This window comes from Macaca fascicularis, chromosome 13 (genome assembly GCF_037993035.2).
Source record: "Macaca fascicularis isolate 582-1 chromosome 13, T2T-MFA8v1.1".
Taxonomy (NCBI): Eukaryota; Metazoa; Chordata; class Mammalia; order Primates; family Cercopithecidae; genus Macaca; species Macaca fascicularis.
This window is the reverse complement of record NC_088387.1, coordinates 1,934,449-1,961,651: the sequence shown is the minus strand read 5'-3', so window position 1 is coordinate 1,961,651 and position 27,203 is coordinate 1,934,449. Positions and strand designations below refer to the sequence as shown.

At 53.4% G+C, this 27,203-nt stretch overlaps 1 protein-coding gene and 1 long non-coding RNA gene across 4 annotated transcripts in view; one reads left to right on the top strand and one right to left on the bottom strand.

Annotated features, from left to right (window-relative positions):
• FAM178B (family with sequence similarity 178 member B) overlaps nt 1–27,203 on the top strand; it is a 100,734-nt gene that overhangs the window by 39,616 nt on the left and 33,915 nt on the right. The window contains exons 8-11 of one of the 3 annotated variants that reach the window (XM_015433175.4): nt 7,664–7,778; nt 13,399–13,492; nt 15,298–15,474; nt 15,690–15,787. In XM_015433175.4, coding sequence (XP_015288661.3) covers nt 7,664–7,778; nt 13,399–13,492; nt 15,298–15,474; nt 15,690–15,787 — 484 coding nt within the window. 3 annotated transcript variants of the gene reach the window in all.
• On the bottom strand, nt 19,752–24,002 carry LOC135966753 (uncharacterized). The gene is made up of 2 exons (XR_010580301.2): nt 22,711–24,002; nt 19,752–21,018 (listed from the first exon to the last, which is right to left on the bottom strand). It is a non-coding gene; the product is annotated as an uncharacterized lncRNA (long non-coding RNA).

Here is a 27,203-nt window from a genome sequence, read left to right as displayed (position 1 = left end):
ATTTTAACAAATGACCAGGCGTGGTGGCTCACACCTGTAATCTTGGCACTTTGCGAGGCCGAGGCAGGCGGATCGCCTGAGGTCAGGAGTTCAAGACCAGCCTGGACAACGTGGCGAAACCCCCTGTCTACTAAAAAAGTACAAAAATTAGCTGGGCATGGTGGTGCACGCCTGTAGTCCCAGCTACTTGGGAGGCTGAGGCAGGAGAATTGCTTGAATTGGAGAGGCAGAGGTTGTAGAGAACCGAGATTATGCCATTACACTCCAGCCTGGGAGACAGAGTGAGACCCCGTCTCACAAAAAAAAAAGTATAGTATAGATGTGTTCATCCTTAGTGTGTCATACGGAATAGCTTTATTGCCCTAAAAATGTCCTGAGTTCTACCTGTTCATCCTATCCTCCCCCTACCCCCCCGCCCCACCCAAGTTCCTGGCAAGCACTGCTATTGTCACTGTCTCTATAGGTTTGCCTTTTTTCAGATATCCTGTAGTTGGAATCACACAGTATGTTGTCTTTTCACATTGGCTGCTTTCACTCAGCAATAAGCATTCCAGGTTTTTCTATGCCTTTTTGTGGCTCGATAGCTCCTTCCTTTTTTATTGCTGAATAATATTCCATTACGTAGTTGCACCATAGTTTATTTGTTCATCTCTTGAAGGTCGTGTTGTTTGCCTCCAATTTCTGAGAATTTTGGATAAAGCTGCTATAAACATGACTACAGCTTTTTGTGTGGGCGTAAATTTACAGTTTATTTGAGGAAATATCAAGGAGCACAATTGCTGGGTCGTATGGTAAGAGTCTGTTTAGCCTTTTTTTTTTGAGATGGAGTCTCACCGTCACCCGGGCTGGAGTGCAGTGGCACCATCTCGGCTCACTGCAAGCTCTGCCTCCTAGGTTCCCGCCATTCTCCTGCCTCAGCCTCCCGAGTAGCTGGGACTACAGGCGCCCGCCACCTCGCCTGGCTAGTTTTTTGTATTTTTTTAGTAGAAACGGAGTTTCACCGTGTTAGCCAGGATGGCCTCGATCTCCTGACCTTGTGATCTGCCCGTCTCGGCCTCCCAAAGTGCTGGGATTACAGGCGTGAGCCACTGCATCCGGCTGAGTCTGTTTAGCTTTGTAAGAAGCAAGCAGACTATTTTCCAAAACTTCCATTTTACATTCTCACCAGCAATGAGTGAAAGTTCCTGTGGCTCTGGGAGGCGGAGCTTGCAGTGAGCCAAGATCGCGCCACTGCACTCCGGCCTGGGAGACAGAGCAAGACTCCGTCTCAGGGAAAAAAAGAAAGTTCCTGTTGCTCCACTTCCTTGCTAGCATTTGATTTCTCTGTTTCATATTATTCCGGAGAGCAGGCATATTCCAAAACCCTCCAGTTCAAAAATCCAAACTGGGGCTGGCGGGGCACAGTGGCACCCACCTGTAATCCCAGCACTTTGGGAGGCCGAGGCGGGCAGATCACCTGAGGTCAAGAGTTCGAGACCAGCCTGGCCAACATGGTGAAACCCCGTCTCTACTAAAAATACCAAAAAATAAGCCAGTGTGGTGATGTGCGCCTGTAATCCCAGCTACTTGGGAGGCTGAGGCAGGAGAATTGCTTGAACCCGGGAGGCAGAGGTTGCAGTGAGCCGAGATCAAGCCACTGCACTCCAACCTGGGCGACAGAGCAAGACTCCGTCTCCAAACAAAAATAAAAACAAAACCCAAAAATCCAAAGTGGGAGAGAATCTGGTAGATCATTCATTCATGGACATCACTGGAAAACTCTTAGGTTAAGTCTAAATCCGTCTGAACCTTTTGCTTTCCAAACTTGGGAGGGTGGTTTGCTACTACTACCTTCCTGAGTCATACTGAGGGAGCCCTGTATCCTTAAAAACAACCAAGAATGCATGCTTAGGTGGCCAGGTGAGAAGGCTATTGCCTGGAGCTGAGGCGTAACAGCTGGGCCTCGACCAGCCGTGCTGGACCATGCTGTGACCTTGAGCATGAGAGACACATGCTAAGAACAGCACAGCGGAAAGACGGGCTCCTGAGATCCTGTAGGTGCAGTGGGGTCTCTGCACCGGCTGTGACCTGCCTACCTGCAGACTTCTTTTTTGTCAAAGAATAAAATTCTAGCTTTTTGAAGGCCGGGTGGTTTTTTTTCTTTTGTTTTTGTTTTTGTTTTTTGATTTTGGTCCTTTTTATTGTTCGTAGCCAAACCTAATTCTAGCAGATATGAGTGGTTCTGTGGTTTGGCACAATGTCGCTCTGTCCCAGACACCGGGGGCCCCGAGTGCTTGCTGGTATTAGGTGACACCAGGCAGTGGTGTGAGTTACGGAAGGGCAGGGGAACGGAGAGGTGCCCTGGAGATGGCATCACCCGCCCTGTACACATTCCTATGAATAAGCAGGCCGGGGCCTATAGAGATGGTGTTGGCGGGCGCAGAGTTGGTTACAGCAAGGTAGGGAGGTTGTTCACGGCACCACAGAAAAGGCCTTGGGCTCAGGGTGAGTGGGGAGAAACAGGAAAATGAAGGCACCCTCGGAGCTGGCTGCAGAGTAGAGAAGAAACAAAAAGAAGGTTCCAAAAGAAAGTGGGTACAGCTCTGGAAAAGAGCCGGTGAAAGAGAGACCAGGAACAGCAAGTGGTCAGCATTTCTCAGTCCCCCTAGACACACGGTTTTCACAGGGAGAGGCAGCGTCAGTCTTTGAGAGAACGCCGGTCTGCTTGCATCCTGTGCTCACACTGTCATCAGGAGCAACAAAATGTGCATGTTTTTAAAATCAGAAATGAACATGCCATAGTTTGGGGATACAGGATTTTGTTGTTTTTTTTGTTGTTGTTGAGGACCTGGCTCCCTTTGATTATGACACTCCCTGTTTTCAAGTCCTGTGGCTTCTCTTCATCCCTGGTCCTTGCCCCAGTCTTCCAGGACGGCTGATCTGCCTCTCTCTCTCCCCCACCTGCCTCTCCATACTCACTCCTAGCCCCTGGGCCTTGCACCCACTCCAGCACCCTGGGCTCCTTGCTCAACCTAGAAGACAGCAGTGCTCCCTGGCCTCAGGTCTCTACCAGGCTCCCCAAGTCCCTCAGTGCTCCAGCGTCCCCTGACCACCCTTCCTCCAAGCCACGGATGCCAACCAGCATCATTGTGTGTATGTATCTTTCGTGTGTGTGTTGCATGTCCCCCACCCAATGCCAGCACCCTGAGAGCAGGGCTGCTTTGTTCTGTTCACCGCTGGGTCCCCGGCATTTAGAATGGCACCTGGTGTTTGCTTGCCATTTGCTGAGTGAATGCACAGTTGAAATGACTAAAGCTAAAGCTAATTGACTAAAGCTGGCAATATTGAAACAAGTTTAAATTTAAGTACAAAAGTGCTGCAGGAAGATAAGTGATTAGATCGGGGAGGATACGAAAGAATTGGATTTTAAGCCTCCTGTAAACATTGTGAGGCCTGTACTCCAGCTAGGATCGGACTCAGTGGGGTGGGTAGCTTGCTTTCCTTTAGGAACCAGCCTCCTGGCCCCTTGCCATTAAGGCTGATGGGGACCTCCCCGCCTCCTATGGTATCTCGGGTTCAGAGAACGAGAACTCAGGCAGATGGTGCTGCTTGGCCCTCCCAGTGCAGCCACCCACCAAAGCTCATTCGCTGTTTGATGTGGGGGTTGGGAAGAATAAGAACAGAGCCTGCAGACTCCATCTCCTGCTGCCAAAGCCCTAAGGCCCAGGATGAGAATGGGGGGGCACGAGGGAGGCCCAGAAGTGGGGCAGGAGCCTGGTCTTGGAGCCGAGGCTGGCACTTCCAGTGGCCGAAGAGGTTCTTGGGATGTGCATGGATTTCCAATTCCATGTAAGGGGTGCCAGGAGAACGGTAGTGAATTAACAGCTTCTTCCACGACACAGATGGAAAAGTCACTTTTATTTTAGGCCTGACGATTTTCTTCCTCTGTCCCCTCCCACACCGCCAAGCGTCAGTTCCATCCCAGAAGAGTAACCTAAAGGGACAGCTGCAGAAGCACGGCCTCCACACAGAGCCCAGAGGCTTTGGGCTGTTCACACTGGCTTTTTTTTTTTTTTTTTTTTTTTTGAGACGGAATCTCTCTCTGTTGCTCAGGCTGGGGTGCAGTGACACAATCTCAGTTCACTGCAACCTTCGCCTCTTGGGTTGAAGCAATTCTCCTGCCTCAGCCTCCTAAGTAACTGGGATTACAGGTGCCCACCACCACGTCCGGCTAATTTTTTTTTTTTTTTTTTTTTTTTTTTTTGTACTTTTAGTAGAGACAGGGTTTCACCATGCTGACCAGGCTGGTCTCTAACTCCTGACCTCAGGTGATCCACCCACCTCGGCCTCCCAAAGTGCTGGGATTACAGGCATGAGCCACCATGCCCAGCCCATGCTGGCATTTTAAAAGACACAGTGCTCTGGTGCTCCCCTGGGCATGACCTAAAACGACTGTTCTGTGCCTGGAGGAACTGAGTTGGGGAGTTGGAGCCTGGCAGCCTGGCGTCTGAGTTTCCTCTGTGTCAGCTCCCCAGAAAGCCCTCATGGGGACAAACAGAGCTCAGGAAAAGCTGAGGGCATGGCCCACTTCTAGGCAGTGTTAATTATGGGCTCTGGAGTGGTATTTTCTTGTCCTCAAGTCACCAGCCTCCAGGGCTGCTGATGGAGACTGAATTGTCCCGAGGCCTCCCAGGCCCCTCCTCTGACCCTGCTCCTGACACCTTGGCCTGGCTTGTGCTGTTCCGTGGAGCGGTTGCTGGGTGGGAGAAGGGGGGACGGGATGGTGTCCGGGTGGAGGCTGGCAGAGTGGGCACTGCTGCCTGTGAGTCAGGGGGTTTCACAGCAGAAGATGCCCCTGTGTGGGCTGCGACGGGGATCTCGAGGGGAGGCAGCCACTACCCCCTTTGGGTCTGAGGCTGCTGGCAGGAGGTTCCAGCCCACCTGGGCCTCCTGGGGCCTCGCCCTAGGTTGATTGTCTTTCCCTCCCTGGAAAGTTCATCTGCCCGCCCACAGGTGCATGCACATACGTGCACAGTCCCCCGAAGGCCCTGGTGAACAGTTCTCTCTTTCCAGCGGAGTCTCATTGTGTTTTGCAGACTTCATTCTTCCCAGCTCGTTTGTGAGGCGAGTAAGGGGTATCATTACCACTCTTTACTTGTTAAGTTGCCCAAGAGAGGAAAAAAAAAACAAACAAGAAAGTTTTTCCTCCTCCAAGAGTCTAATTACTTGTTTGCTAAGTCTCGACCCATATACATTTCCAAAGAGAGACACTCGATGCCTGCCGAAGAAATGTCCTTGGGCAGGTTTCAGAGACCCTCTGTCCGCCATCCTGCCGTCTGCCAGCACTGCAGCTGGGCAGGACTGTTGCCAGCACTTTCCGGGGAGCTTAGGAAACTGGTTCTTGCAGTGGTCCTTGCAGCAGTCCCCACCCGCTGCAGCCGTCCCTGCTCTGTGCCTGCTCTGCCTCCGTCTGGACATGCCATGCTGCTTTCTGCTGCCCTGCCTCCGTCTTTTCTGTCTCTGTCAGAAAAGAGACGTTCCCATTCCACCTTCCACATTTCATGTTCCTTGTCTTGTCCCCTCACCACCCCCAGGTAACACCCGCCCCTCGGAGAAGGCTCTGTACCTTTTACCTGCTTCGATTTTTGCATAAAGACATTGACATGTATTTCTTGATCTGGCTCCTGTGCCTCCTAGACCGTGAGCTCCTTGAGGTCCAGGTCTCCTCTAGCTTGCCTCTTTACCTTCCACACCTGGCTAGTTCCTGAACACAGTGGAGTGTGCTGAAGAGGGTCCTCAGGGTGGGGCGCTCACCCTCCTGAATGGTGAAGGCTCAAGTATGTGCTTCTGATGTGTCCCTCACCCAGCTTCCAGGTTCTTGATTCTGATGCCCTACCCGCTGTCAAATTTAACATCTGCCTCCTGGATAGTGCCAGCCCATCTTAGGACTTGTCAGTCTCCCTGTCTTGGTCCATTTGAGCTGCCATGACAAAGCACCTTAGACTGGGTAATTGATAAACTGGGAAATTGATTGCTTACAGTTCTGGAGGCCGGGAAGTCCAAGATCAAGGCACTAGCAAATTTGGCGTCTGGTGAGAGCTGCTCTCTGCCCCGGAGATGAGGTCTTCTGGCCAATTCCTCACATGGCAGAGGGGTAAAAGGGGCAACCAGCTCCCTCAGACCTCCTTTCTTTACCAGGGCACTGACCCCATTTGTGAGAGCTCCATTCTCATGACCTAATTTTCCTCCCAGAGGCCCCACCTCTTGATGCTATCACACTTGGGATTAAATTTCAACATATGAGCTTTGGAGGCACGTAAACACCCTCTTAGCTGTGTACTACTTGGTCAGATTTGGTTTGAATTCTCTCCGTTCGTTCATTCTAATTCTTCCACGCACTGGCCACGGTTTTAGGCATGGGGCCTGTAGAGATGACCAACACAGATGTGGCCCCTGCCCTTGCAGGACTCCTGTTGTACTGGGGAGAGACAGAAGGAGAAGCAAGTCAACTGCTAAGTTGGATAATGTTGAGGAATGAGAGCAGTGTGGAAACGTAGGCTCTGCTCCTGGATGGGGTGTGGGAGCTCACGGTGCAGAGAACACGTGGGTGGGAGGTCTTGGGCAGCCATCCTTAGAGAAGATGCCTGGACACATTCTTTTTTATGTTTCTACTCTCCTGCTTGTAAGAATGTCCTTAAGTAGTCTGACAGAAAAAAAATCTCCTGAGTATGTAAGGTTCCTCCTGTTTGTTGATGTGGTCAGATTTTTTTTTGTTTGTTTTTGGAGAGACGGAGTCTCACTCTGTCGCCCAGGCTGGCGTGCTGGAGTGCAGTGGCCCGATCTCAGCTCATTACAACCTCTGCCTCCGAGTTCAAGCAATTATCCTGCCTCAGCCTCCTGAATACCTGGGACTACAGGCGCATGCCGTCATGCCCAGCTAATTTCTCTTGTATTTTAGTAGAGACAGGGTTTCACTATGTTGCCCAGGCTAGTCTCGAACTCCTGAGTTCAGGCGATCTGCCTGCCTCGCCCTCCCAAAGTGCTAGGATTACAGGTGTGAGCCACTGCACCTGTCTGATGTCATCAGACTTTATCATGGATGTTTGGTTAAATCAGTCAGGGGAAGCTGGTCCCCACAGCGCACACTTGCTGGGGAGACATACCCCAGGCTGTGGGAGGCAGGTGAGGTGTGCTCCCAGCAGGGATGGCAGACGGGGAACACCTAAATGTTGCAGCAGCAAGAGTGCTGCAGAGGCCACAGTGGGCTGGAGCGCCGGCCTCAGTGCTTTGCCGCAGAGTCTAAGGATGTGAACCTGGTGTCCAGTGAGCCTTGTAGCTCGGGGCCTGTGGCACAGGACTCTTCGTGCCACTTGGCTGTGGGCAGCCGAGCACCCTGACCACTGCCTGATGTGGATGGCCAGATGGTCAGGGAGCAGTTGTCCCAAGTGCAGCCATACCTTGAAGACCAGGTAAGAGAACATTCAGGAAAACATTGACATTCACAAAGCTCTGGAAGTGCTTGGAAACCACCAGTTGCTTCATTTCTCCAGATAATACCTGTGGTGTCAGAGAAGGCAAACACTGGTTACCCTGGGCCAGGGGTCACGGCCAGCCCTTTTCGTGGGAGCGGTGCGCCCTGCCCTCTGTTCCCCGCTCTAACTCTCTGTCCCCTTTGGCCTGACAGGTGAAGACATGCACCTGTGGTGCCCCTCACTGCAAGAGGTCAGGGAGGCATTCCACAGCCTGGGTGCCCACAGTTCCGCCCTGTACCCTCTGGGGCCCTTTTGGCACGGTGGCAGGTGAGTACTTCTCCTTCCTCACTGCCTTTTTCTTTCATTCTTTTTAAGAGACAGCGTCTTCATGTCACCCAGACTGGAATACAGTGGTACAATCATAGCTCACTGCAGCCTCCACCTCCCAGGCTCAAGTGATCCTCCCACCTCAGCCTCCTGAGTAGCTGCCACTACAGGCACGCACCACCACGCCTGGCTAATTTTTTAATTTTGTGTAGAGGTTGGGGGGGTCTCCATATGTTGTCCAGGCTGGTCTTGAACTCTTAGGCTCAAGGGATCCTTCTGCTTCGGCCTCCCAAAGTGCTAAGGTTACAGGTATGAGCCACCCCACACCCAGCCACCTGTTGTCTTGTTTGTTTGGAAGGTGCTGGACTCAGGCTCTTTCCCATGTGTAGGGAATTGCAGAACAACCACACACCCCCACCTGTGGATGTGAGTATCACACCAAGAAGGAATTTCCTTGCTCCCAGCCTCGGGGAGATGGGAAGCCCCCAGGATGGACGAGCCTGTTTTTGGCACTTTCTGACTCAGCCTCTGCTGCCTGCTCCTCTCTGGTGAAACCCAGACTTCAAAGCCTGGTTAATATCCTTGCAGACACATCCCAGTCCCTTGAGTCTCTTCAAGCCACTTGTTTGGCCCCTACCTGGTATCCGCTTGGGAACAGCGGGGCATGCTTTTCCGTTCCCACAGCCCTCAGTTCTGTGTTGTGAGTGCCCCCGTTGAGCCCCGGGCTGGCTTGCTGGTGGACAGTCATGGTCATTTGCCTTTGCCTGGTCCCTGCCTGCGGGGAGGAGCGCCACGTGATGCATAAGTAGCTCTGGTAGGCGGATGGTGACTTAGCTTAAGGTCGTAAAAGTGTTATACATCATCATCTTGTTCTGCACATTTTAGCACATCCAGACTCTCTGGAACCCTTGGAGAAGGTGATTTGAGATGGAACAGAGTGTTTTGAAGCCTGGAGGGGCTGTCGTATAGGATGCTCCCCGCCCCCCACCCCGTGCTTCCCACTGACAATCTCTCAGCCCCAGGAGGTGCCAGGCCCCCCTTCCCTCGCCTCAGCGGGCAGATGTTCCTCTGCATGGAAAGTGGGAGCTCTCCTAAGAACCTGTTCCACGACTGTGTTTAGCAATTGTCTGCCAAGCCAACCCGCACTTGGCTCTGCTATAAATACCCCACACATGTGCCAGCCTGCCGCGCTCCTGCCCCTTTCCCTCCCGGAGCTCGCAGCTCCATGTCTGGTGTAATGAGCCGCTTGCCTCCTCCTGGCACAGAGCTGCAGTCGCACACCGTCTTGGATGAGCGGGGCAGAGAATTACACTCAGAAAAACAAATGAACGTCTGAGGCAGGCAGGGGCCGTGGAGTCCAGAAGAGCCACTTGTGACTGCTGTGATGAGTGTCCCTGTGTCCTCCTGGGAGTGGGAGGCGGTACTGGAGACATAGCCACCGGCTCTTGCTCCACTCTGCAAAGAGCTGCTTCCCCCACTGCCTCCCGGTTCTCCCAGGATTTGACTGCGGCCTGCCCTTCATGCTGCGGGACAAGTCTGTTGTCTCCAGAGGCGGAGTGGGCAGGAGGGATGGGAACTGTGGCCCTTTAAACACCTCTTCTTAAGTACTCGGGAGCACAAACCCCACTGCGCAGACTTCAGCTTTCCCAGACGCAGCTCAGCTTCGTGTGGGAGGAAAGCAGGGCTGTGTTGTCCTAGATCAGGGCCCAGGGAGCTGCCAGGGCCTCATGTCATGTCCCAGACACACTGTAATATCTACCTCTGGGCCCCAGAACGTTGGCCTGGCTGGTGACACCATTTCCCATCAGAGGATTCAGAACTGCCCTCAAGGACCTGACTGACAGCCACAGGGGTGAATTCCCTGCCCCTGGCTCTGGGAGCAGGCTGGGGACCACCTGCCAAGCCCCTCAGGGCTGGAAAGGCTTTCATGCTTGGAGCTCCTGCCCTGTGTCTTCCTCAGGATAGGAGGATGGCGAAAATGCCTGGGTAGGTTTCCTGGACTGCTGCTTGTGTCATGGATTGGAGGGTGACCCCTCTGGGGTATTCAGGAAGCATCAAGGAGGTTCCAGCATCTCCTCCCCAAGGGCACGGCATCCTTCATGGATACATGGGCCATAAGAGAAACGGCAGGCCATCTTCTCCCTGTGGTCCTGCTTGTCCTGGCTCCTCACCAACTCAGAGGCTGTCTTGGGCGAGCTGGCTCCGCCCAGGCGCCTCTTTTCTGCTGACTTCCAGGGATGCCTCCATCCAGGGGAACAGATGCCTCTGGGGCTTCTCCTGGGCTACCCACAGCACCTCACAATGGCCAGGGCTCAAAATGAGGGATTCAGACATCTGTGCGTGGCCCCACCGTGACTGGGCTCTGTCTGTAGTTGCTCTGAGACAAGTCTTCCACCATGTCTTCCTGATCTCGGATTTCCTTAAAGGCCATCACCATCTCCTATCTAGTGCTTCTGGATTTCCGTTCAGAAAGATGTGGTCCTTCCACAGCTAGGCCGTGCAGATCCCCTGGCATCCACCTTGTTGGAAACAGTGGCCCTCTGCTCAGTCATGAGACTGGGGAGGGGAAATGGGAGGACGTCTCGGGGAAAGGATGGAGCGTGGATATGAATGGGAAGAGGGTGGTGGGGGAGCTCGTCAGCATCCTCAGAGGGGCTCGTGCCCACGTTGCTACACAGAATGGGCCTTGCCAGGTGCCCCCATCTCCCCCAGGAGCACAAGGGAGGTCCTTAGGTAGCTGTGCATGGTCCTCCAAGGCTGTTCCTGCTGCCGAGCCCAGCTGAAGTTAGAGCCTGCTCCGATGCACGGGCCTGGCCGCTGAAGACCAAAAGCCTGGAGCTGCTTCCTGGTGCCAGAAGCCTTGGCCATTTGGTTTTCTTTTTCTTTTTCTTTTTCTTTGAGACAGAGTTTCACTCTTGTTGCCCAAGCTGGAGTGCGGTGGTACAATCTCAGCTCACTGCAACCTCTGCGTCTGGGTTAAAGCAATTCTCCTGCCTCAGCCTCCTGAGTACCTGGGATTACAGGTGCATGCCACCATGCCTGCTAATTTTTTTTTTTTTTTTTTTATTTTTAGTAGAGATGGGGTTTCACCATGTCAGCCAGGCTGGTCTCGAACTCCTGACCTCAGGTGATCTGCCTGCCTCGGTCTCCCAGAGTGCTGGGATTACAGGCATGAGCCACCGCGCCCTGCCAGCCACTTGGTTTTCAAAGGAGCAGCCTGGTGCAGAGGCCAAAGAGGGAAATACACGACAGTTAACACGTTGACCGGACGTCCTATCAAGCGCGGGGGCAACTGGTTGAGGAGGCAGCTCTTGGTTAAGGCGGCAGTGGTTCTCATACACTACCTGCCGTCTTCCCTCTGAGGACGTCGGAATGCCATACAGATGGTAACTTCATTATGTTTTCAACTTTTGGGGGAAGATGCGGAGACCTGGGTAGAGGTCAATGACGTGTCCCTCATAAGGTTAATGAGTATTGAACAGTGTCTCTGAGACAGAAGCCCAGTTCCTGGTTGCTGGCCACAGACCCTGGAGCCAGGCGTGGGACCGATGAAGCTGCTTTGCTCATAGAGTCCAGTGGTGGGACCCCCAACTCACTCTAACCTGCTGAGCCCAAGAAGGGAGCAGGGATAACAGATACGCCGTTGAATTCCCTGGCTGTGACCCCTTGCTGGCAGCCCCTTGCCGGCAGCTGATGGGGGATCGTCCGATGCTGCATCTCAGAACGGCGGCCGCGGATGCCAGCAGTTCAGTCAGATCATTCCTCCGAAGGGCACGGATTAGAGGACCCCATTATATTGCCCATGAGCCTGTGGGCCCACCGAGTTCCGGAACTCTGGCCAGCCAGGCCTTCACTTGGGAAGGCTGACATTTCTTTCCAAGGAGGACAGGGCTCTCCCCACAGCCACACTCCCCTCTCCAGCTCAGAGAACACGCGTCACCACCTCACACTTTTCAACGTTCCTTCTCCCCTTGGCAGCATCTCTCTCCTGCAGATGTTTGTCGTCGACGCTGCCTGCCCATGCTGACAAACCTGAAAACACACCCGCCTATGGGTGCACGTGTTACACGCTCAAGGCTGGTACGAACCAGAGCTCCCCTTCACGTACTGGCACAGCCTGTGCCCAGATGTGCAAATGCCAGCCTCACCCATGCAGTTGTGGCCCTAATAAATGCTGAAATCTGGGAGAAGGACTGAGCCCCGCCCCCGTCTCCACTCCCCCACCAAGTTTGGTTTGTTGGCACCAACTTCCTGGTACCTCAGAGACAGATCTCCTCCTTCCCCTCTGAGCTCAGCGCCAAGTGGAGAAGAGCAGAGGCTTCACAGGAGCTGTAGGACGGCACTCTTCCCCCCGTGTGCCAGGGGCCTGCCTGGAGCCTGCTGTCATTGGCAGTGTGGTTGTCGTCAGTATCTTCATTTACCACTGTTAGCAGGAACCTTAAGCCATTTTTTTAAGAGTGGAGAAGGGGGTGAGACAGCAGAGGGGACCCTCATCCTAAGCTCATTTAACATACTTGAAATCAACAGTATTCATTTGGCGACAGAAAGGGTGAAGGTGATCGTGCCCAGGCTGTCATCCTGTGAGCGCGTGCCTGGGAGGGAGGCTTGTGGGAAGGGTGATGAGACTGCCATCCAGTAAGACCCACCAAGGCCCCCCTAAGTAAGCATCTCACCACCCTGTGTGTGACTTGGTCTTTAAAGCAGGGGGATTTTTCTTTTCGCAGCCTCGGCCTCTTACATCACCTGGTGCTCAGCCAGATCGGGTCCAGCACTCGGGAAAATGCCATGCTGGGCTTGTCAGCAGACAGCACATCAGCTCAGGGTGACACCTTTGGAGGAGGTTTCCAGGGCTGTTTCTATTCTGATTTCCGCCATACTTGCTGTCTTGTGAGGCAGCCCCTGTGACAGCTACCATGTGGAGCACTTTGCAGTGTATGGAGGGTCAGCCTTGCGGAGCGGACCCAGGGAAGACTCGAGGACTTTGCGGGGATTGGAAGTGTGATTTTCTGGTTTCCAAGTGCTGGAAAACTAAAGCTGGAGGCCTCACCTGAGTGGTAACATGTGGGAACTAGACCCCAAGGAGCACCCCACATGCATCCCCTGCTCCTAGAGTTCACACGGTTCTGTAGCCTCCTCTTCCACCAAGTCAGGTTCGGCCTGTGTGACCAGCAGAAAAGATGGGATGTCACTTTCAAGGTTAGGTTATGGAGGGCTGTGGCTCTGTCCTGGGCATCTTCTCGCTCCCTCTCTTTCTCACCGCTGGCTTTGGAGAACCAGTGGCCACGTGGAGAAACCCTGCGGAGAGGCCCTGGGGCCTGCGGATCAGTGACCAGGTAAGTGAGCCGGGAGGCAGGCCCTTCAGCCCAGTCAGGCTCAGGTGACCGCAGCCCCACCCAACATCTTGAGGGCAACATCTGAGAGACCCCGAGCCAGGACCACCCAACGGAGCTGCCCCTGGATTCCTGGCCCTCAGAAACAACGTGAGATGATCTGTGTGGAGGGATTTGCCGTGCCCAGCAGATGAGCAGCCTCAGGGCAGCAGTGCCCCACTTTGCGCCTCACTCCTGCTCCCTTGCCCTGTCCTGGGTTTCCCGTCATCACTGTTGTTGTCTTACTGCAGGGTGCTTCCAGGCGAGGCTGGCCTGAGTGAGAACAAGGAGCAGGACGCTCCCCAAGAGGTGGCCTTGGACATCAGCCTGGGCCACATCTACAAGGTGAGTCGAGCTGCCTGCCTCACCCAGGGCACTGTCGGCTTGTAGTTCAGACCCATTCAGCAGCTTAATTCGGGGAGCGTCACGGAGAATCTCTGGCGAGCTCAGCACCACGGCAGGCACTGTGCTGGCTGTGGGCCGGATGCTACAGAAACCGTGTTATGGGAAACGGGTCCTGATATAGGCCCCAAGAGAGGGTTCTTGGATCTTGCACGAGAAAGAATTGGGGCCAGACGTGGCGGCTCATGGCTGTAATCCCAGCACTTTGGGAGGCTGAGGCAGGTGGATCATTTGAGGTCAGGAGTTCCAGACCAGCCTGACCAACATGGTGAAACCCCATCTCTACTAAAATTACAAAAACGTTAGCGGAGCGTGATGGTGGACACCTGTAGTCCGGTCTGCTCAAGAGGCTGAGACGAGAATTGCTTGACCTTGGGAGGCAGAGGTTGTAGTGAGCTGAGATGGCACCACTGCACTCCAGCCTGGGCGACACAGTGAGACTCCATCTCAAAAAAAAAAAAAAAAAAAAAATGGACGCAGTGGCTCATGCCTGTAATGCCAGCACTTTGGGAGGCTGAGGCGGGTGGATCACCTGAGGTCAGGAGTTGAAGACCAGCCTGGCTAACATGGCAAAACCCCGTCTCTACAAAAAATACAAAAATCAGCCAGATATGGAGGCTGAGGCAGGAGAATCGCTTGAAACCGGGAGGTGGAGGTTGCAGTGAGCTGAGATTGCGCCACTGCCCTGTAGCCTGGGCAACAAGAGAGAAACTCCATCTCAAAAATAAAAAGAATTGGAAGCAAATCCATAGAGTAAAGTGAAAGCAAGTTTATTTAAAAAGTAAGCGAATAGGCTGGGTACGGTGGCTCATGCCTGTAATCTTAGCGCTTTGGGAGGCCAACGCGGGTGGATCGCCTGCGGTTCAGAGTTCAAGATCAGCCTGGCCAACATGGCAAAACTCCATCTCTACTAAAAATACCAAAATTAGTCGGGCGTGGTGGTGTGTGCCTGTAATCCCAGCTACTTGGGAAGGTGAGGCAGGAGAATTGCTGGAACCCGGGAAGCAGAGGTTGTAGTGAGCCAAGATCGAGCCACTGCACCCCACCCTGGGTGACAGAGCAAGACTCTGTCTCAAAAAAAAGCAAAAATGAAGAATGGCTACTTCATAGGCAGAGCAGCTACTATACCAAGGGCTGCTGGTATAGTATTTTCTTGATTATATGCTAACTAAGGGGTGGATTATGAGTTTTCCAGGAAAGGGATGGGCAATTCCCAGAACTGAGGGTTCCTCCCCTTTTTAGACCACATAGGGTGACTTCCTGACGTTGCCATGGCATGTGTCAACTGTCACGGTGCGGGTGGGAGTATCTTTGAGCATGCTAATGCGTTGTTAGCATATAATGAGCAGTGAGGCCGACCAGAGGTCACTCTAGTCATCATCTTGGTTTTGGTGGTATCTGGCCAGCCTCTTTCCGCCAACCTCCTCTCTCATCCTGTAAGAATACCTAACCTCCTGGGAGTGCAGCCCAGTAGGTCTTAGCCTTATTTTACCCAGCCCCTATTCAAGATGGAGTCGCTCTGGTTCAAACACCTGTGACAAACACATTCTCCACACTTGTGCCTGCCACCCAGGACCCTGCAGGGGCCTCGAATCCTGGCCTCACTGTTTCCTGAGCTCCTACCCGGCATGACCGCGGGGCTCACAGTACCATCCCTCCTGCCTACGTGTCTCCCAGGGAACTGGTCCTCGAAGTCCTCTCCCGTTCCCCCACAGCCTGGCCACCCTTGCTCTCTTCTTTCTCTCTAGTTTCTGGCGCTGTGTGCCCAGGCCCAGCCGGGGGCCTACACTGACGAGAACCTCGTGGGACTGATTGAGCTGCTGTGCCGCGCCGGCCTGGACATGGGGCTCCGCCTGCTGCCCAAGGTTGACCTCCAGCAGCTTCTGCTCTTGCTCCTGGAGAACATCCGGGAGTGGCCGGGGAAGGTACCACACGCCCAGAGCCTGGTCCTCACACAGCTTTATCACGAGGGACCAGGGTGGCCCCTAGAGTGCCCTGGGTGGGGATGGCATTGCCTGGAGGTCATCGGAATGCCCCTGGTCTCTGTGACTGCCCACTTACTCCCCTGTGCGGGCTGGGAGGCGAGAGCAGTGGGAAGGCAGCGTCCCCCTGCAGCCCATGGGGTGCCCCTCTCCTGCAGCTCCAGGAACTGTGCTGCACCCTGAGCTGGGTGTCTGACCACCACCACAACCTGCTGGCCCTTGTGCAGTTCTTCCCGGACATGACCTCCCGGAGCAGGTGGGTGCCGCTCCCCTGCTGCCACCTCCCTCTCACATGCATCTTTTCAGGTTCTTGCAGGAATCCAGAGTCCTCCCCATCAGCCCCAACAAACCTCCCCCGCCCAATTGCTAATCCCCAGGAGGGAGAACTAAAAATATAACTCACTAATGAGTTCTTTACAAATGAAAAAAAAAGCCTAATTTTCTTAACGTGGTCTTATTAGCAAAACAATTGCCTTGTGCAGTTAGCTCCTGCCTGCAGGGCCCCCACTCTCCTTTCTTTGGGGCTCCCTCCCCAGTCTTCAGCTCCTCCTTGTCATTCAGACCTCAGCTGAATTGTGTCCCCTGGTCACCCCATTCCCACTTGCACACTCTCGATTCATCCTTCTGTTTTGTTTTCTGCCTAGCATTTACCCTGCCAGAAATGATGTTACTCTCTGTTTCCTTGTTTATGGCTGTGGCTTTCCTCGAAGTCACCTCTACCAGAACACCTCCTTTGTCAGGGCCACTGCCATATTGTCCCGGATCTAGAACAGTGCCTAGCGTGCTGTTTAGCGCTCTGTAAATTCTTTTTTTTTTTTTTTTTTTCTTGAGACAGAGTCTCGCTCTGTCACCCAGCCTGGAGTATGGTGGCGCGATCTCGGCTCACTGCAAGCTCCACCTTCTGGGTTCACGCCATTCTCCTGCCTCAGCCTCCCAAGTAGCTGGGACTACAGGCGCCCGCCACCACGCCCGGCTAATTTTTTTGTATTTTAGTGGAGATGGGGTTTCACCATGTTAGCCAGGATGGTCTCGATCTCCTGACCTCGTGCTCTGCCCACCTCGGCCTCCCAAAGTGCTGGGATTACAGGCGTGAGCCACCGCGCCGGACTGTAAATTCTTTTTGAATGAATGAAGTGGGTAAACAAACTCAGCCAAGGAGGAGATGAGGCCCACTGGCTGGATCTGGCCCTGCTTTTCTCTCCACCTTCCTTCTCCCACTTCTGGCCACAGTCTTACGGAACTGCCTGCCCTTCCCGGAGCAGACCACTCCCATCCACTCGCCTCCCTCTTCTCTCTCCATCTTCCCTTCTCTTTCTGGGCCTGTCCCTTTGCAACTCCCCCTGCCTAGAATGACTCCCTTCCCATCCCTCACCTTTGGCAGACACCTCTGTGTTACCCTCCACTGGGACCCCTTCCCTTCCCCTGCAATGTTCCGAGGGTGGTCTCTGGGAGCCGGCTTGGAGTTTGAATCGCCTCCCACCCCAGGGCCCAGCCTCGTAGAGGCTCTGCTTGTTGACTGAGTTACGTTCATGTCCTGGGCTCCGCTTCAGTGCTGGGCAGGGAGTCCCATCTCTTTCCCTCTTCCCTGGGAATCTGACTGGCAGAGAGGCAGGCTGTGCGCAGTTGGGAGAGGGCAGGTTTTGGGACTTCTGGAAGCTCTGTCAGAGGTTTCCGGGACTTCCGTCGGGGAGGCTGCCTGCAGCCCGGCAGCCTGGGGTTTCTTGGGATGGAGAGGCCGACCTGCCTCCTGATTCCCTGTTCTCCCCAGACTGCCCATCCACTCTGCTGTGCCGGCTGGAAATGACAGTCCTAGAGGTTTCTGCCATCCCCAGCTGCTACCCGTTTCATCCCTAAATCCTGTCCTTTCTGCCTTCTGTATCCTAAACCCTCAGTCCAACTCTGTGGCAGCCAGGACCGTGTCTGCCTCACACAAATCAGTCACCTCCTTTCCTGCTTTCATCTCACCGGCTCACCTGGAGGGTGGCAGCGGCCTTTCTTCCCCTTCCCCAAAGTCTGTCTGCTCTGTAGATACCTGTGGGTTCCTGTGATGATCGTGTCTCTGCCTTGCCAGGCTCCCCATTGCCTGCAGGGCCAGGCGCCAATTCTTAGGCTGGCCCCCAGGCCCCCTCGTCCACCTCATCCAGCCAGTTTCTCGTTTGCTCCATCCAGGGCATGGTGTTCGTGGTTGTTTTTCTCACACATACACACAGTAAACCTCACTCTTTTCATGGCTGCATAGTATTCCCCTAGTGTGTGTGCCATAATAGTCTCGTAATGTAGCAGGACGAGTCACAGGCAAGAACCCCGCAGATACCAAGTTGTGGAAGGAAAGGGCTTTATTTAGCTGGGAGCATTGGTGAACTCACGTCTCCAAAAACCGAGCTCCCTGAGTGAGTAATTCCTGTGCCTTTTAAGGGCTTACAACTCTTTATTTATTTATTTATTTTGAGACGGAGTCTCGCTCTGTCGCCCAGGCTGGAGTGCAGTGGCGCGATCTGGGCTCACTGCAAGGCCCACATGAGAAGGTCATGATCGATTGAGCAAGCCGTGGGTACGTGACCAGGGGCCGCATGCACTGGTAATCAGAATGGAACAGAACAGGACAGGGATTTCCATGGTGCTTTTCCATACAATGTCTGGAATCTATAGATAACATAAACCGGTTAAGTCGGGGTCAGTCTTTTAACTACCAGGCCTGGAATGCAGCATTGGGCTGTCTGACTACTGATTTCATTTCTGTCTTTTCTTTAAACTCCTACTTTTCCTTTGAGGCAGAAAACGGGCGTAAGATAGGATGAGGGGTGGTGTCCTCCCTTACTAATACTGGACATTCTTCCAGTGACTGTTTCTGTGAGCTTTGGGCATCTGTGCACATGTTTCTATGGGATAAATTCCTTGAAGTGAAATTGCAACCCTGAAGTATGTAAAGCTGGACCTATTAGTAACACCACCAAATGGGTATGAAAATGCGTGTTTTTCTGCATTCTCATTAATGCTGCATATTCTCAGTTTTGTTTTTGAGTTTTAGTCAATCTGGTGAGTGGAAAATGTCATCCTGTGGTTCTAATTTTCATTTCCCCGATTGCCAGCAGTGAAATCGAGTATCTTTTCATGTATTTATTGGCCTTTTGTGTTTCTCTTACTGTAAATTACCTTTTGGTATTTCTTACCCACTTGCCTATCGGTTAATTTATCTTCGTATCAACTCTATGGATCTTCATGTTGCTTATTATGTTAAAATGCGTTTTCTCCAAAGGTTATCTAGATTGTCCTTTGTAAATCTTAATGTACGGTCCCTTTCAGTGAACTGGATTTTTTTTTCTTTTTTAACTTTTTCGGTTCTTTCTTAAATCTTAGAATAGATTTAGATTTACAGGACAGTTGTATGGATAATACAGAGAATTGATTGGGGTTTATGTGTAATTGAATCTTTCTGTATGGAAGAGGAAGGGTTTCCCCACCAAGACCGTAAAGAGCGTGTGCTTGCTTCTCTTTCAGGACTGGCTTCACTTTGTTTCCTTCAGCTCTTAATCCCAACTGGAATTGGTTTGTCCTTTGTATGAGATAAGGATCTAACTTGATTTTTTCCATCCCCAAACAGCCAGTGGGGACCCAGCGTCAATTTTTTTGCCTTCTGTTTTATTTTTTTAGATAGGGTCTCACTCTGTCACCCAGGCTGGAGTGCAGTGGTGCCATCATGGCTCACTGCAGCCTCCACCTCTTGGGATCAAGCGATCCTCCTGCCTCAGCCTCCTTAGTAGCTAGGACTACAGACACATGCCAACACACCTATCTAATTTTTAAATTTTTTGTAGAGACAGGGTCTCCCTATGTTGTCCAGGCTGGTCTCAAACCCCTGGGCTGAAGTGATGATCTTCCCACTCAGCCTCCCAAACTGCTGGGATCACAGGTATGAGCCACCATGCCTGACCTTTTTGGTCTTAACAATTAATCCTTTCAAGACAGATTTGAAGCTACCTTCTCCATATCCTAAGTTTATGACTTTGCTCCTTCGTCTGCTAGCCCTGTTAAACCGTGATTTCATGGATCAGTGTCTTTTGTGGAATCTGTGGGTAGCTCCAGGGCCCGTGGCAAGTGCCCTTTAAGTGCGGGGAAATGAATGAGACAGAGCATCTTGCGCCTGCCTTTCAGGCAGCCACGTAAGCAGGGCGATGCTTCGTGCCAAGAGCTTTCCTAGGAGGGAGGGTGCCCTATCGGGATCAGTGTTGATTGATTTTATTTTTATTTTTCTAAGTAGATAAAAGCATTCAAATAAAATTCATAAGGTACCACGGAGTACCTTTTTGAAAGTACCCCTTTCAAATTTGATGTTGAAAATGCGCCTCTTCTCCTGAGCCAGAGCCCCCGGCTGGCCGCCAGCCTCTGCATGGGCACGATCCGCCATTCCTGCACCTTCCTTGCTGTTCAGGGTGTGCTCTGGCCGTCGTCCCTGACTGGGTTGTAAAGGGCTCCTAATTCTTCTTTCCTGCCGCGTTGTACTCACCGGGTCTTCAGTGAGCTGCTGCTCCACTGTGCTGCCTGCGGCGGCCGCAGAGCTTACTGGCTGCCTTCACTGGTGGCTGCCCTACTGGGCTCTGTGCCCAGACTGACCCCAGGAAGAAGGGCAGATTGTTGTACGAGGGGCTGTCACACTCTTTGTCTACTCGACTGACTGGTTAAGCACAAAGCGAGAACTCCCGCTGATGCGCTCGTAGTACACCCGCAGCCCCTGCCTCAGCGCTCGAGACTTCACGGGATGCACTACAAATGTGAGGAAGAGCTGGGCCTAACCTTGAAAAATGAAAGTGAAGACGAAGGCAGACCACCTGAAACACAGCCAAGGGGAAGAGGAGGTTCTCGGAGGGAGGTCCACCTTGGGAGGTGGCCCCACTGGGGCAGTTCAGGCAGCGTTGGGAAGAGCAGCCTGCCATCCCCGCTTCTGTTCAGGGCTCCTGCAGCTGCTCGCATGCTACTGAAAGCTGATGTCCCAGGCTCCGGGGACCCTCCTCCTCCACTGCCTGCGGCTGTTCATTAAACATCCCGTGTGCGCCGCTTCAAAGCAGGTCAGATGAAGCCCGCTCACGCAGGCTGCCTGGTCAGATGGAGGAATGGACGAAGGCTGCCTAAAATGGCTCACAAAACCAGCCCTGACAATGACGTAGAGTTCCTTGCCCGTCAGACCAGAATCAATCCGAAAGGACAGTGCTGCCCAGCGTTGGCAGGATGTGAGGAAACGGGCATATGCTTCCCTGCTCGTGAGGTGCGGTCAGTAGTCCCTCTGGAGGCCAATTTGGCAAAATCAAGCAGATGACTTTAAAATGTGCACACCCTTCAAAAAACTAGATCGTTTTCTGGGAAACTAGATAGCGAAGACTGATCGACGAGGATGTTTGGCATAGTAATGTCGTGATAGTGAAGAACTGGAAACTGCCTCAGCGCCCCACCACCAACTCAGTTCTGCCCATGCTACGGTGTATTATACAGTACCTAAAAATGATGTCACAGGAAAATGGGAAAGTTAATGAAATAAGGCTGAATGGAAAAAAGACTTGGAAGCCATATGTAAAGCACGATGCCAGTTCTGTTTTGGGGAAAAGAAAGGTCATCTTTGGGTGTGAGGTTAATAGGAGTGGCTTTCGTCGCCTTGGGCTTATTTCCCCTTTCTTTTTTTCTTTTCTTTCTTTTTTTTTTTCCCCCACTCTGTCGCCCAGGCTGGAGTGCAATGGCACAGTCTTGGCTCACTGCAACCTCCGCCTCCTGGGTTTAAGTGATTCTTCTGCCTCAGCCTCCCGAGTAGCTGGGACTACAGGCGCTATGCCACCACACCCAGCTAATGTTTGTATTTTTAGTAGAGACGGGGTTTCACCTTGTTGGGCAGGCTGGTCTTAAACTCCTAACCTCATGATCCGCCTGCCTTGGCCTCCCAAAGTGCTGGGATTACAGGCGTGAGCCACCGTGCCTGTCCTCTTACTTCCCCTTTCTAAAGACCCTGTTGGCCTCTGAGCTCCTGCTCTTACCCCACAGCCAGTTCTCACCAATTAGCCAGAATCACTTCTATTTAATAATTTCTTAAAGTTTTATCGGCTGGGTGTGGTGGCTCACACCTGTAATCCCAGCACTTTGGGAGGCCGAGGTGGGTGGATCACTTGAGGTCAGGAGTTTGAGACTAGCCTGGCCAACATGGTGAAACCCCATCTCTACTAAAAATACAAAAAAAAAAAAAAAAAAATTAGCTGGACATGGTGGCGTGCACCTGTAATCCCATCTACTCAGGAGGCTGAGACAGGAGAACCGTTTGAACCCGGGAGGCAGAGGTTGCAGTTAACTGAGATTGTGCCATTGCACTCCAGCCTGAGAGGCAGAACAGGACTTCGTCTCAAAAAAGAAAAAAGAAAAATTTGGTTATAGATAATTTCAAGACATATGACAAACGTTGAGAGGCTAGTAAAATGGACTCCATGCCCCCATTTTCCATCTCAGCAGACGCAACCATGGAGAGGACTCCTTCCCTCACCCAGTGCCCCCCACCCCTGCCCCAGATCATTGTGAAGCAAAACAAATAATAAGACATTTTGTTCAGTAGGTGTCTCTAAAAAGATAAGGTCTTGGTGGTTCGTTTGTTGTTGTTGTTGACGGAATCTCTGTCGCCCGGGCAGGAGTGCAGTGGTACCATCGAGGCTCACTGCAGCTTCAACTTCCTGAGCTTAAGTGATCCTCCTGCCTCAGCCTCCCAAGCAGCTGGGACTACAGGCGTGCACCATCCCACCCAGATAACTTCTTTAAACTTTTGTAGAGACAGGATCTCTCTGTGTTCCCCAGCCTGGTCTTAGACCCCTGGGCTCAAGTGATCCTCCCACCTTGGCCTCCTGAAGTGCTGAGATCACAGTGCCCAGCCCTCGGTGGGTATTTTAAAACATCATTACAACATGATGATGACACCTAAAACACTGAACCATAAAAGAGCTGTCATAAGCAGTTGAGTCACTTCCCTGCTCCAGAATCTTCCAAGACTTTGCATCATCTTGGAAGGAAGCCTGGAGTCTTTGAGGTGGCCGCTAAGGCCCCTTTGCAGTGTGGCTCTGCCCTCTCAGCCCTTCTCCCTGTCCCCGGGGTGCACTGGGCACTTGTGTCTTGGTGCCCACCCTCCCCCATGCCCGCACGTTGGTAGGAGACTCTTACCTTCTCATCATGGTGGTCTCTGCCCACATGTCACTGTCTCGGAGAGGCTTCACCTGATCCTTTTTTCCAAATGAGCTTCCACCTCAGGGCTCTGCAGAACCTCGCTTTCCTCATTTTTCCCCACTGACTGCCAGGACCAGAAGTGAACTGTGACCCGGCCCTCCCCACGCGTGTGAGCTCCCTGGGCTGGAGGGCTCCCTCCATCTCCCGCATGACTGCGTCCCCAGCACCCAGAACAGAGCAGGGACTGGAATATCACAGGTGCTGAGTAAATATTTGGCCAATAAGTAAAAGCCAACAGCGTTTGCCTCTCTCCTAATTTCTTCCCGTGACGGAAATACACGGAGGTTTGCAGGCGGTGTGGGCGTCCTTCCTGTGTTGAGGAGGCATCTTCCTCGCTCCCCTTCTGCCCAGAAGCCAGGAGTCAGGCACTCCTTTGTTCCACCTCTGGGAGCGAAACCCGTGCCTGACCACTTGGACGCTCCTGAGGACAGGACCCAGGGACGGCAGTCCTCTCAGGCTCTTCTGGGCAGGGACCCTGCTGCTCCACGTCCCTCGGCCAGGTTCTCTATCTTCTTGTGAATTCTGGAGCACCCCAGGATCCTCTTAGTGTTCTGTCTGGAGCAGCCAGCCAAGGAGGAACTGACTGATGGAGCGGAAGTGCAGCAGCCTAGGGGGAGAGCAGCCTCACGCCCGTCAGGTCCTTGCACACCGGGGATAAGAGCGGGGACAGGCACAGATGCACCGTGGCCTCCCTCGAAGCCCTCCTCATTTCCCTGCCGTTCACATTCACTTCCTCACTGTGGGGCCAGAGGGCCCCATCTTCTCCCCTCACCACTGCCGGGCCCTGGGTCAGCACCTGGACCCCTTCTCCACTGTGGACTCCCTTCCTGCCTGTTCTCAGACCTGAAACTGCACGGCCAAACGGAGTGATGCTACATGGATGTCCCTTGTCCCCACCTTGGCCCGTGACCCCTTCAGGGGGCCCAGAGCCACTGTGAGTTCCTGGCCAGCCTCCTGGGGACCTCAGCAGACTCCATGCTTCCTGCTGCTGAAGCCTCTGCACTTTCAGCAAACAGCCACCCCCACTAGACAAACGCAGTACGCTCTCAGTTCTCACCCCCTGCTGCCCACTGCACCCTTCATTCTGGATCCCGGCAGTCCTGCCTCTCCCAAAACCTGCAGTCACCTCTTATCCTTGTACCATTTGCTTTTTGTTCACTAGGTTTCTCTGCAGCAAATAAATGCGTTCCTGTGTCTCCTACCTTAAAACAGCCATTCTGTCTCCACCCACATCTCCCTCTCGCTCCTGCCGCAGTTCCAAACTTCCTCCCCCAGTTCTCTCTCTCATGGCTGAGTCCTGCCCACCCTCGGGCAGGTTGAGTGCTTCAGAGCATCAGAGAGAGCTCTCACTGTGGGCGGGTGAGGCCGGAACGTCTGGAAGGAGGCAGTCAAGGCCCAGTCAACCTGGAGATTTCAGAAGGGCCCCAAATCTGGAGGAACAAGAGGCAAGATGAAGGTCCCGTCCGGAGCCTGGGCTGGAGCTGGAGGCAGACGGCAGCGGGAAGGTGGGCGGCAGTCAGGCCATGGTTGCCAGGAAGGAGACATGGCTGGAGAGGATGCAGCTCCCTCTCGGGGTGGGGTGGGGTGTCTGAGGGACCTAAAAGGCCAGGAGCTGAGGAGACACCTCCTGTGGCACCAGGCACTCCAGTCAACCTGCTCCGTCACCAAGGACGCTTCCTAATGAGCAGCCAGCACTTCCTTCCCTGGGCTTCCCAGCGCCCTCCTGGCTTCCTCAGCTGCCCTCAGGGATACCCCTCCCCAGCCAGCCCTTGAGTCTTGGTGGACTTCAGGATTCCGCCCCAGCCCCTCTTGTGGCACAGGCCCATGAAGTTGGGGGTGCTGGTTGCCCCAATCCAGGACTGGGGCACTCTTTCCACTGCTGGGAGTGCCAGCCCACATCAGGTGTCACCTCTGCTGAAAGTGGTCCCCTTACCAGGGCTGGGCCCCTTCCTTGGCAGCAGCCTGGTGCAGGGGCACAAAGGTCTCCCGCGTTGCCTTAGCTGAGGACGTCTCTGAAGGATCCTGCTAGCTCCGGAGTCCTCGTGGGGTCAGCTGAGGCCTTCACTGTGGCTGCGTGGGGTCAGCTGAGGCCTTCCCTGTGGCTGCGTGGCAGCTGGGTTTCCTTTGTCTCTCCCTGCATAAATTGCTTGCATCCTCTCTTCCAACGTAAATTCCCTGCGTGATAATATCCATTTCAGAGCCTACTTTCTGAGGAAGCCAGCCTGAGACACCATCTCGTTGGCATCAGAGGCCTCAACTCCAGGGACATGCTAGCAGCTCCCAAACGAATACCTGTGGCCAGACTTTGCTGCTGAGTACCGATCTGTGTGGCGAATGTCTGGGATTCAGCAGGTGGGAAACAGAAGTCATTGCCTTCCCAGGAGGACCCCTTCCCTGTCTTCCATGGCTCCATGAGTGGCACCAGCGCCTGCCCACTGCCCAGGCTTGGAGTCCTATGGACAGTTTTGGTGCCCTGGAGCTCCCCAGTCTCCTAGAGTGCTCATGTCTCCTCCTCACCCTCCCTGTGGCTGCCTTGGTGCAGCTGTTCCTGCAACCCCCTTGGATTTCCGCCAGAGCATCCCACTGTCTCTTTCCAGGCTCTTCACCAGCTCCACCTTGTGCTGTCCCGGAGTGTGACCTTCCTTCAGATGCTCATGTGGTCACATCGCTGATGTGCTTAAAATCCTCAGACTTTCCCCCTCAGGGTGAAATATGCCACAGCGCAGCCTGGGATTGGAGGGGCTTGGTGCCCTCTTTCCCAGGCTCACATGCCACCCTGCCCCCTGCAGGCTTCCACGCTTTTACCGCATTCTGGAACTTGGTAGCCACCCCAACTCAAGATGGTCTTTTGCCTCCAAGCTTTTCTGCATCTGTCTCCTCCTCCTGGAGGGGCCTCTTCCCATCCTCCTTCTCTGCCTGGTTCACATCTCTTCAGCCTCAAGATGAGGCTCGGCCAAAGCATCTCCTCTTCGAGCAGCCCGTGTTGCAGGCCCATCAGGCTGTCGCTTTGCTGACATGGGCCGTGGGCATCAGAGGGACAGGTGCTGTGACCGTACTCCCTGAGTCCACAGAGCCTGGCACGGCAGGGGGACTCACGCGGCACCCTCGGGCTGTGTCTGCTTCTGGAGGGCAGATTTCAAAGAAGCATAAAGAGGTAGGACTTAAAAAAGAAAAAATAGATTACAGGGCTGGGCGCGGTGGCTCACGCCTGTAATCCCAGCACTTTGGGAGGCCAAGGCAGGTGGATCACTTGAGTTCAGGAGTTCAAGACCAGCCTGGCCAACATGGTGAAACCCCAGGTCTACTAAAAACACGAAAATTAGCCAGGCGTGGTGGCATGCACCTGTAGTCCCAGCTACTCCGGAGGCTGAGGTGGTAGTGAGCCGAGATTGCGCCACTGCACTCCAGTCTGGGCAACAGAGCAAGACACTGTCTCAAAAAAAAAAAAAAAAAATCAGATTCTAAGAAGAGAGGTTTCAGGTGGGCTGGGAGATCTTGCACTGAAACTTTGAATATGGATTACAAAGGAGCCCAGCGAGGAAGAGGAGGGAAGCATTAAAGGCTGCAGGGGCTCCCCTCAGAGCTTGTTCGTGGTCTCAGGTTTGAGAAGGGCACCAGAGTAAGATAACCAGACACAGGGTGTGGACCAGTGGGAGTATTGTTGGGAAATGCCGAAGGCCATAAAAGGAGTTTCTGTGTAGTTATTTTTGAAGCAAGGAGTGTGGTTTGGGGCCGACAGTAAAATGTTAGCCCTAATGGAGAGAGAGCAACACTACGTGATTCCTCTTTTGCTTCTGTCATCTTCGTCAAGGAGAACAGGTTTTCATTTGGAATCAAATATTGGTCGTCGAAAGGGATTAAAGCCTAAGAGAGTGGGAGGCTGCATGGCCGACCTCGCTGTGCAGAGGAGGCTGTGTCCCCGGCGGGATGACGTCTCCCTACTGCTGGGAGACACGCAGATGGGGCCGTGGCTGCATGGGGACTTTGGAGGCGGAGGGCTTCCAGGAGATGGGGGCGACGGTGCTTGATGTGCTCCTCCACGTCATTCCCCAGGGGATTCTGGCTTGGGACCACATACACAGGAAAGGATGCACTGGCTTCTAGGAGTCCTAACAAGAAATCATACCAGACAAGCCTCACTTTTCCACAGATGAACCAGAATCATACTCCAGAGAGGACTGTGCAGTGCCTGTGTGTAGGTTTCCTGGGCATTTGGTAGAGGCTGTCGTCATAGCCTGGGTTCGGCATGACTGAGTGCAGGCCAAACGATGATAGAATGAAGCGGGCTCATTATCAAAAGGTGCTGCTGGCCATCAGAGTGTGCCCAGAGGGCAGGCCCTGTCACCACCCCGAGTTCGGTCTCCACTCACAGGTTGACCAGGGCAGGCCCAGTGTTTTGGATGAGGCTGTTAATGGAACAATGGTCGGAT